The 11986-nt window shown below is 29.8% G+C and overlaps 1 protein-coding gene across 2 annotated transcripts in view; it reads left to right on the top strand.

Annotated features, from left to right (window-relative positions):
• The window catches only part of LOC108694857 (segmentation protein cap'n'collar), a 112443-nt gene that overhangs the window by 7780 nt on the left and 92677 nt on the right, over positions 1-11986 (top strand). Inside the window, exon 1 of one of the 2 annotated variants that reach the window (XM_018204542.1) lies at positions 3962-4118. The exons of the other annotated variant lie outside the window; for it this stretch is intronic. Within the exon in view, the coding sequence (XP_018060031.1) occupies positions 4062-4118 (57 nt within the window). The 5' untranslated portion in view covers positions 3962-4061. Of the gene's footprint in view, positions 1-3961; positions 4119-11986 lie in introns of those variants that run through there. 2 annotated transcript variants of the gene reach the window in all.

Raw genomic sequence — 11986 nt, 5'->3', positions numbered from 1 at the left:
ACGACGCTCTTCCGATCTATATATATATATATATATATATATTTCATCAATTTAATTGACAATGAAAAAATATGCTTTTAGAAATATTTAATCAGGATATACACGTATAAAATACAAGCGCAAAGAAATAAACAGATAAAAAGTTATCGGCGTAATTCACATTCTAAGTACATTGTGAAACGAAGGTCGATGTAACGACAAGATCGAATGTTTTATTGCCTTTATTTGCTCGTTTTATTTTTTCAATTTATTTTATACTTATTTATACATAATCTCAAATATTTAAATATTAATTTTTTTCCATATATTTTATATTTTCTATATCTCTCATATCTTATATATATCTTCATTTAACATTGAAATTTTTATCTCTTTAAATTGAGAGAGAGAGAGAGAGAGAGAGGGGGGGGGAGAGAAAATATTGCTGGAATTTAATATATTAACAATTTTTTTAAATATTTATAAATATATCATATCATGTATTGTTAACTAATCACTTATTTTTTAGTAACAATTCATGAATTTGGAATTTATTATTAATAGTGGTTCGAGTAGTGGCCTGAATCCAAATTACTGATTGAAAATTAGTGTATTCTAAATTTTTATAACGTTAGCATATTCGATCGTTACTCTATTTTATGATTCGTTATTTTTATGATCTATATAACGAAAATTTGTCCGCTGTTTTATACTGATTGCCCGCCTGCCAAGTTTTAAATCTCGCAACGATGTTGCAACGGGTCGACGTCTTGAAGTGACGTACATAAACAGGAAAAACGATCAATTGAGTCAGTTTTTGATTTTTCTTGTGGAATACTCACAAGGCGAGCAACTATTATATTTATAGCATATTAACTAACGTAAATAAATTTGTCAATTAATGACAGATTCAAGCAGAATTGTTTTATTAAAAAATGTAATTTTATACATATAAAATATACATTTTATGTTAATAATATCTAGATTCAGAAAATACTATATATTGAGAAATTAGACAATATTGTACATATTTTTCAGAATTAGAAGCTATTGTTATAAATTTGATTTTGATTAATAGGAAATTCAACTCTCAAAGCCAATTTCAAAATGTTATAAATTATTAAAATGTAAAATTATTATATATATGAATTTTTATGTTTATATGAATCTGCAATAATTTGAAAATATTAGCTATTATATGCAAGAATTCGAACATACATTTTTAAAATCTATAATTTTAATAATAACTGATTATATAAAAAATTTTTTTACTTTAAAATAAAAAAAAATGTAAAAATTCTCTAAAAAATTGAATCTTTTGACATTTGACATTTTATACAAAATGATGTAATAAAGCATTTATCTTATCTCAATCGAATTTCTGCTTTGTATCGACACACACTGAGAAAAAAAATGATCACAATTATCATAATTTAGCTATAATTTATAATAATTTTTATGATAACTATACATATATTTTTATTCATGCAAATATAGTCAATTGTGTTATTAATAGTAGTTACAGACACTGTTTAAAAATTTTTAGTTTTTTTAAACATATTTTTTAGTTGTTATTACTACATAAATACTAAGTGAATTTAAGAAAATAATTGTATTTACTGAATAAGAATGTGTATTTTATTTGCTATTTATTAGTATTTTTAGCTAGTATTTTTTTACTATTTATATCTTGATGTTTTATTATATTATTATTTGAAATTATCAATTTAATATATATATAAAATTTTTTCAAATATGAAAAAACTAATATAACTTATAAAAATATTATAATATTATTACTAACTTAAATATTGTTTAGTGGTTTAGTCAGCAGTAATAACTATAAAAATGGAGCTTGTAACCATTGTTTTATTATGCAATTATAATCACAAATACCAAATACTTTTCTTTCAGTGCAAAGTTCACCTCATAATCCGTTGGTTTATAATTATATTATATTAATCAGTCCATCGGTACTGTATTGTATCAGCTAGATCGCATCGTGTAGCGAGTTCTTACATTTTTCATCACTTTTTTTATCGCGCGTATACGTTTACAATGTCACACTCGTACAATATTGCGCACGAGTGCAAAGGTTGAGAATATTCAGCCTTCACATGGAATGTGCAGCGATTAAACACGATCGTACACAATGATCTATTACAGAGATTTGATGATTGCAACATGGAGGGTCCTAGAATAAACAATGTAATGATTGAATCTTGAACGAAATCGAATTATTATTCGCTTATGAAACTAATATCAAATCATAATTTGCATATATTTTAGCTAATTATAGGTTTTTTATCATTAAAAAAATCTTATTTTTTAATAAGTGTAATGTGAAAAGTTTATTGGTAAGTCTCCTTTCCTATAAATTTTCTCCTTTTACATTAAATTACTCCGCTCTTTACTGTAGAAATTCGATAACATTGATGATTACATCTCTGATAATTATAGGAATCAGTTATTATATTCTTGGTTATTTTATTCTTGAACTCCTATTTGCCTTAAGGTCACATATATTTACTATTTTAATTATTATAATCACATATTTCTTTTATATATTATCACATGAATTATTAACGGTAGTAATAATGGTTTTCTATGAACTGTTCAGTTGAATCATGGTCCGACCAGTAAACATAGCACGTAAGAATCGTGCTATATTGGTGCATCCATGCGAAGTGCATATTTATTAACTGTTACAATTGAACTATTAATCCATTGCTCATGGATATTAGAAGAACTTATTGTTCGAAATTACTGACTATCGAATAATATATTGAATATTTACTCCATCATATCTAAGTCGTCTTAATATACTTTTCTTTATGATCAAAATACTGACTGAATACTTTATTAAGCTAGCACAGCTACTTCAGAACAATCAAACGATCTATATCACATTTTTTGATATTTTTTTGCTAATTCCCGATTTTTTACTCTAGTCAATTCGCTAAAGCTAAGAATAGAACACAGCTACATTCTTGATTGAATTTTTCGACTTAAACAGTGAGCAAAAAATTCCGATTTGCGATATTCTTAGAGCAATTAATTCTACAAACATTTTGAGCTCAAGTTCAAAATGAGCTCAGCAATTTAATGCTTTAAGATACTTTATTCTTGTACGCGAGCCAATACAGCTACTCTTGGTCAAATTTTTCGACTTAAACAGCGAGCAAAAAATCGGGAATAGAGCAAAAAATTAATAAAAAAATAGCCTTTTAAGAATATGTACTTGATTTTTCATTTGCTGCTTTTTTTCTTTGTAATTGTGCTAATTTTAGTCTTAAGCTAACACAGCCATGGGTTTTAGCAAATCGGTTGGAGCAAAAAAATCGGGAATAGAGCAAAAAATTAGCAAAAAAATGTGATATAGATCGCGTTTGATTGTACTAAAGTGGCTGTGCCAGCTTAATAAACGTAAAATACTGATACTTGAAAATATTGGAACATATAAATATGATAATATTACGTCATTAGGTTTTAATTGTGACAATTTGTCACAGTTGAGCCAAATCGTCTTTTAATCATGTTTACATTTAATTTAAAAAATTTTGCATGTATAAAATAGACTTTAAAGAAATTTATATCTGCTCTTATGCAATATATAATACTTCCTGGATACTTTTCCATTTATTTATAGATAATAATAATGTTTATTGAATACGAACGATCAACGAATCGCGACCTATTTGATTTTTGCGATTAAGACATTTCGGCAAATTGCAATTTTGTCAATAACTAGAAAGTTTCTCGGTTCACTGCGAGATTTGACGTTCCTTTTAACGAGTTTTATCGTTCGGTAACGAACGCTTCAACGTCGTCGCGTCACGTGTTCATCGAGCGTTCCATAAATTTTCATAAATCAGCATCGCGAACGTATGCAAACGATGACCCTGACGACCCGTCGCGGTTGACGGACGAAAGTTGCCTCGATCCCGAGGTGCGAGCGGCCGGCAGTACGGCGGCACGCCGCGCGACGAATTCAAGTTAGATGCCGCGTGTGTACGCACCACTGGTGCGCGTAATTAATCGGAGCACAGAGATCGCCGTCGTTACGTGATCGGACGTGTCAAATGGCGCGCAGGAAGAGGAAGCAACCGAGAATGGTCACTGTATTCGTGCCAGTCGATGTACGTGTGTATTTCTTATCTTAGCGAATTAATTCTCCATCGAAAATAGACATACATCATAAAACATGTACGCTGTTTATTGTTCGCGAATATTTGAAATGTTTGAGAAATGGGAGGGGGGATTATTAGATACTTAAAATGCAAAAGAAACTTGCAATGCTAATGTGTTTTACATTCAACAATATTCTCGACGTTCGAAGTCCAGATAATTCATTTTAATCTGCTTATAATCTACATTGTGATAGAAAAATCATGAGATATATATATATATATTGTTCACAGAGAACGATTTAAAAACTTTAATATGTTGGCTTTCATTAGAATAATTATATAAATTATTCATTTATTTAATATAATTTTATTTATTTTTTATATACGATAATCTAAATATTTTATCTATAAACAACGATGTTGGTTTTTTTTTTCAGGTATGTATCAATCACATCTCTTCTAGGGCTTTTCCAAGTTTTAAAACTTGCTTCGCGGAAACAGTATTCCTTTGCTATGCAACAGATCTACAACATTTCGTATTAATAACAACTAATAGTAAATAAACAATGTTCCATGTCTTTTGGTAAGTTTAAGTAATATAAAATTTTCATTTTACTTTGTTTTATTCGTGTCGCTCTGACTTTCGTTTATGTCACTCGATTTTACAGATCCTGAACTTGCCTTTTTTAAATCAGTTTAATGATCAATTAGATGTTGTAATATTAAATGTTTTATAAACTTAGAATGAAATTTTTTTTGATGAAAATTTAATCAAAGGCGAAAAAATATTTTATAATTACAAGAGATTCCATGTTTTCACTACGTATACATTTATTTGATACTGATATCAAATCATTCATGATGAAGTAAATATTCTCTAAATTGTCTGTTTAATACGAGACAAAGATAGAAACTGGAAGTGTTTTGTTACGATAAATTCGCTACGAATGTCGTTTTAGTCAACAAAGATTCCTATGAATCAGAGCAGTCCCACTCTAATAAAGAGTCAATTTACAAACTAACGACCGTCTTTGTTGCATTACTTTGTACCGTTAATGTAAACAACATTGCACTATTTTCGACGTGCGCCTTAAAATTAGCACTGTCGCACATATCTATGAATAAATCGATTGCCAGATAAACAGCGTAGAACGAATTTTTTGCGCATTTCATCGCATCGTTGAGAATATGCGTTTAGGAAAGATGACTACCAAGGTTAGCGAGATCGAGGCAACTTCTGTAAAAATAACCGCGACGTTCAGCAAGAACATTTGTTCATGCTTAAAGAGTGCAGCGATCTTGTAACCTTCGCGGGTTAAACCCACGCGTCTTCACGTATTTGGCAATCAGGGGAAATCTCGATATCTTTTGTGCTTTTCGTGAAGCTTTGCCGTGCCCAATTGGCTATACCGTAATTGCGCTAAATTATTCGGCGTATACTTTTATATTTCACTTGTCGCTTTAACTGTACACACGTAAAGTAATTGTTTTTTATATTTTCTCAATTTTAGAGTATTTTTTAGAGTATTTTTTAGCGACAAATGAAAGTGCTTATTTACAATATTAAAAATATTTTATTAGCTTTTACAAATTAAACTTTTATTAGAAATTCCTGTTAGTAGTCTCATTTGTTTACATTTTAAAAGATTGATTTGTCAAAACGTGTTTTCTTAGTTTATACGCTAAAAATTATTATTTCTCATTGATTTTGAAACAAACATCATTTTTTATTTCTATAATTGTTGAAAAATTCATAATTAAACGAAGATACGCCGTCGTTTATATGATAATTTTTTTATTAAAAATATAAGATATATTAGCCATTAGCTAGTTTAGATATACGCTTATTTGACTAAACTACATGCTAAATAGATGACAGCGTAGAGAATAGAAATATGTTATCTAACACTTGACTAGTTCTTCCTAAAGTTCGTGTCAGTTTCTCTATCGATAAAACAGTATAATGAAGTAGTTCAGTCGAAATTGTCGTTTTAATTACCGATTGTTGGTTAAGTAATTCTCTACATTGGATTTTTATGCGCCAGCGAGAATTACGTTTGTTGATTTTGTTTAAAACGAGCGTTGATATCAACATAATCAGTTTCTTGTAAGAGCTGGAATATATTTTTCTTCTAATAAACACATGCTCTATTGTGATAAAAAACAGCTCATGCGATATGATATATTTGTGACTACGTTTAGGATCGGTCCAGCGCGTTATCTTTGATAAGGAAGCTCTAGCGTTATCATGTTTAATAAAAGTTATAAAGATAAGGTTTCTCATGAACTTTTGCAATAATTAACACATTGATATTTCTAAAAAATGTCAGAACGAATTTTGCATCAGCAGTGATGTAATTGGCGAGGTCGGCAACAGTTAATTGGGAGTAACAATTTTTCTCGGGACGTTAATCGAACCAATTTACGTTATATTGTAAGTATGAGTGATAGGCGAAAAGAAGGACATCCAATCTGTGTGCGAGTAAAATATTATTCTTATTGTTTATTATAAGTAGGAGATTTATTGAATTATTTTTAATTTAGTCTATTCAAGACTAACTTAATAAATTCTATTGATCAGCGTTATATCAAAGAAAATATCAAGTAAACAACATTTATTAAATTTTTTAATAAATGAGCTAGTAATATTTTCTATATTTGGTGATGATCTATTTTATTTACTACTCTTATGTATGTAGAAATATTACATTACGTCATAATGGATTAAAAGGGAAAAAAGCATTATCTCAAGATGTTTTATCGAACAAAATTAGCTCACGTTAAAAAATAATTTAAAAATACGTAATATGAAATCTTGAGCTATCTAATATCTAATAGCGAAATAAAAAAAATAGTTTAATACTTTAAAAATAAATTTATCAATGAATGAATAATTCTTGACGAAGAATTGTTCATCCATTGATAAAATTATTGAACATTTCTTTTAAAATTGATTCAAACCTCAGCTAAGAAATATCCATAAGCCATTATTACATAAGACCAAATAACCATTCATATACTGTTGTGCAAACATGTCTCATACTTCTCGTCCGAACTCTCAACATTTTTTTGTACGATAATCTGCAATGCAGCATCGCATGTTGTCGTAAGCGATTCTTTCTAGGTAAATGATATTTTTGTTAGCAATCGTCATTAATAAGTGTTCATTACACGCAGTAATTACGTGCTCGTATGTTCTATTCATATAGTATTATTATCTAGAATAATCGACGACCTTGATTTCACGAGTGTAGCAGCATGTGTATAATACACGCACAGACCTATGTGATACCTTTGCTTTCTTCAACTTTTTTGCTCTATAAATGTGCATAAAATAAATTTCATTGTCATCATTTTTCTCGACACTTTATTAGACATTTCTGATTTGTTGAGAAGTTACTGAAGTACCGTCCAAAATACACAGTGTTTACTAAAATCTTACGAAAAATTCCTTCCTTCTTTCCGGATTTTTTAAGTATTTTTGTTCAGAATTCAAAAAATAAGTAACAAATTTTTTAATGTATTTTGAAATAAATTGAAGTGCAAATAATGTAAACAAATTAGATATATAATAAATTAATAGAAGAAAAGAGTTTTATTTTTATTATTTTCTACAATTAGAACGCGAACTTATAGGTGTAACGGAAAGACTCACTACAATATTTTTCAGGACACGCTGTGTTACATTGCGTTATACTATGTAAAGTTTTTATTGGAACGCAGTTTAGTTTTATATGATGTAACGCCAGAGTGTAACGCACATTAGTCGGGATCTACAATAAGTATAATAGGCCTTAAACCTAAAGAAATTGATCAATCATAGTTGAATCTCTTTCGATTGTGATTGATCAATTTCTTAAGACTGATTACATCTATTGTAGGTCTGGACTTACAGTTTTCCATTTTTATTTTTTCAAGTATGTTGCGTACCTGTAAGAGACTTATGATTTTAATTTTGAATTAAATTATAAATCTTTCAAGATTGACGGTTTTTAATAATTTTATTATAAAATAAGCGTGACTACCAAATAATTTTTTGAAAAGTTGGTAACACTGATATATTTAACATGTTCTTACTTAACTTTTTATAGTATTGAGCAATGTAACGTTGTTTTACACACACAGTTGAAAAATTTTGTATTGGACACTCATCTGTGTATTTTGTTAGAAAACAGCCAGTATCAGTGAGTTACTCTCTTCTGCTGAATACTTGGCCGAGTATTATCTTTTATCTGTGTGTCATCCTGATTTTTCAATAAAAAATCAATAAAAATCGCAAGACACACACGAGAATACACGTAAATGTGGATGTATGACTTATTGCTAACCGATTGTTGACTTTTTGCATTAAAAAGATGATCAAAGGAATAATGTTTTCAAATAAATGATAAAGTTTAAATTAAAAAAGAAAATTTGAAGAATTTCGTTGAATTCTAATAAAAATCCATGAAAATTCTTGAATTTTTTATCAATTTTTTAATAAAATTTTTTTTTAATTTCAGGTTTTTTTAGGTAATAAAAACATCTCCTGGAAAGTCCAGATTTTTTTAGGTAGTAAATACATACCCTGAAAATATCGCGAGAACATAATTCTAGCATTCAATTACATTTTTCTCGCGGATGTAGCGATATTATAATTATATATGTGCATTTTTTGCATAAAAAGGAAAAATTAGTTAGTGAGAAAATAAATGATAAGGGAGACTGGAGCAGAGAATGTGGAGAAAGTTCGTTTCAGCGACAGAAAAGATACATAATTCAGTAAATGGACCTGTGCGTCTATGCGATGAATTTATAATTGCAATGAACATTATTAATATGTAAGAAAATATATATTATGTTATTGAATGTCATTAATGTTATATATTGCTGAATGTTATATATTGCTAAAACATATTTATGCAGTAGAAATATTTTAATATTCGCTTCAGTAAAATGAAAAGAATAAGATACAATGTAATTATTATTTTCACATACATGCATATTATTACACTCTTTTTTTATTACATTTATGACATAAATGTACGTAGTAGCCGATAATATTTATATCTTATCTTATTTTATTATATCATAGTATTTTTTTCCCGTTATTATATATACTGTAAGTGCAAGTTTTCACAAGTCGCTGACAATTAGGCAAAGTATATATCAATAATATAAGAGCAGATTAGGAATGTAGAATTTAGGAAGAATCACGATGAGTTTGTGAGGAAAATCGAAGTTAATGAATTTATTATATTTTTTTATATATAATCTGATTTATAGAATAATGTTGTAACCGAAAAATCACTATCATGATTCTATCATGAGCATACGAATATGTTGTGTGTGTGTGTGTGGGGGGGGGGGGAGTGTGGTGTGTGTGTGTGTGTGTGTGTGTGTGTGTGTGTGTGTGTATATTTTCTTTTAAGAAACATGAACTACGTTTACACAATGCAATTTACGTCATTGTTATAACATCAATATTATGAAACTAATCAATCATAGCTACTCTTCTGAAGAATGGAATGATTGTAATTGGTTTTTTAACATCAATGTTATAAACTTCGGCATATCGAGTCGTGTAAATATAGCCATAAATATAAGTAGAAGACCATGTGCAAATTTTGGGTGATATATCGATAAAGATATCTTATCTTTTGTTCCTGACCACTAGTAACAATTCACGGTTAACTCCGTCAATGGTTGCGTTCAGCAAAAAAACAACTGTTGTAAAATTCTTTAATATGTATGATTGATATACATTTGCATTCAGAAAGAGGAACAAGATCAATCATATTAATGATTGACTTATTGTTTTTAACAGAGAATTTTCTAATAAAAAAGTAAAGCTGTTTTTTCTGCTGAATGTAGCCCACATCGATTATTGCACGAGAACTCATCTATAATTAAACTTAATCGACAACATTAACTTTTATGCAGTTCTCTATCGATAGTTGTAATAAGAAATGTGTTCAAGGAAATTACTTTTATCTTTTTGTCGAGTGATATCTAATTATCGAGGTATGCGGGCCAGCAAACCTCGATAATTATTTTTATCGCCTTTTACCAATGATCTCTTTCAATTCTGACCTCGGGCAAGGTTGGACGAAACAGTTTTACAATGTTGCGAACACTATATGTCCACAAGTTCATGCGCGACGTATAGACGTTCTTCATGATTAGCGATACGAATAGCAGCGCGAAAGAGTTGCCCATACGCGTACTCATCGTTATCATCGTGACGCGCGCGTAGAGTAATCTATCCTCGTCGGATGCCATCGCCTCGTCGACGCCGTCGCGCGATCGTCAGTCTCGCGATTGTGAGTGTATAATTCGCAACGACAGTGTGCAACTAGCGCGAAAAAACCGTTCAACGATTCCTCCTTAGTTCAGAGAGTTCATTTCATGTAGCGTGTGAATGAAAAAGTAAAACCTATCAAGATTGTGGATCTTTCATTGCTTGTCGATAGAATACAGTTAATTCGTTAAAAACTCTGTGCTCGCCACGAATTAATCGTCAATCGGTCATTATAATCTTCATGTAAACTACATTTACATTGTCGTGCAATAAACACGTGAATCCTATATATACATTGTATCTCGGAACATACGCGACATTGCAAAAATCCTTGTGCAAAGGCGACATCGAGTCCGTCAAAAATAGCTGTGACGTATTACATTAACGGAGTAGAATCGTGTGGTGATTTCTCTCTTGAAACGTTCTCCAAAACTTGAAAGAAGCAATATGAGCCTGGCAGTGGTATCAAACGCGGTAGGTCAATGATATTGCTGTTAACAAATCTCAATAAGATTAGGGGAAAGGAAAGAGAAAGCATTTTCACTTTCGATGTGTCGTAAGAAAGCACGAGATAACATTTCAGAAAGATATAAAGTTAAAAACAACTAGAATTCTCGATACCATTAAAAAAGACTTGAGAGATTGAAATGATTTTCTCGAAATTATTATGTTTATTATAAGATATGCACGCAATGATCCGCGTATTAAATAATGCAACTTTGTACCAATAGAAATTTTTTCATATATATATTTATATCTTTTTTATTACATCACTACTTCCGACCTTGCGAGGAATTCAAAAACACGTGGGATAATCGAAATGCCCTTTCTGTATACTTGGAGTCCATAGTGCCGGTATAACCGGTCAAACATGTTCTCATCATAGACTTGTATGTGTATATATTAACTAGACTGCTCACACTCCGACGATTTTGCATACAATAGAAAGAGAAGTGTACTCAACCGACATGGCTTGGTCATATATGCGTATATGTGAACACACTGTTGTGAATGGCACCACGTGATCTGAGTGTATGTAAGTGCAATACATGTGCAATACATGAAATACATGAAAAGTACTAAGCATATATATGAATACTGATCCAAGCAATGATTATCCACATTTTAGTTTCAAAAATGATGACATGAGTCCAGTTAGTATGTAGAAGTTTCTTATATGATGGTTTTTATAAATGATTCGAGTAATTTTTCAGGAATATGGACATTCCGAGTGATGTCACGATTTCTATGAAAAACTTCAGTGTTAGTTAAACCGGACTTCCGTTCCGCGTGCAAAGAACTTTTCTAATTGTCCAAATGTCCGATAACATTATCTGTAATTTATCGAAAGTATCAACAATTGAATGGTAATCATTTATTCCTACAGTAGCTGTTAAAAGAACCTTGACAACTATGACTAAGACAACAATGTTAACATAAAAATTATCTAGATAAAATTAATGGTAAGTTTCCTTGACTCGTGTCTGTTAAATGGTACTTTAACCTTCATAAGTAATTATATGAGACCTCATTATTATTATTATTATTATTATTATTATTATTATTATTATTGTTATTGTTATTGTTATGTTCTATT

Source organism: Atta colombica, unplaced genomic scaffold (assembly GCF_001594045.1).
Source record: "Atta colombica isolate Treedump-2 unplaced genomic scaffold, Acol1.0 scaffold125, whole genome shotgun sequence".
NCBI lineage: Eukaryota > Metazoa > Arthropoda > Insecta > Hymenoptera > Formicidae > Atta > Atta colombica.
The sequence above is the reverse complement of the archived record's forward strand: the minus strand, read 5'-3'. Positions and strand labels throughout refer to the sequence as shown.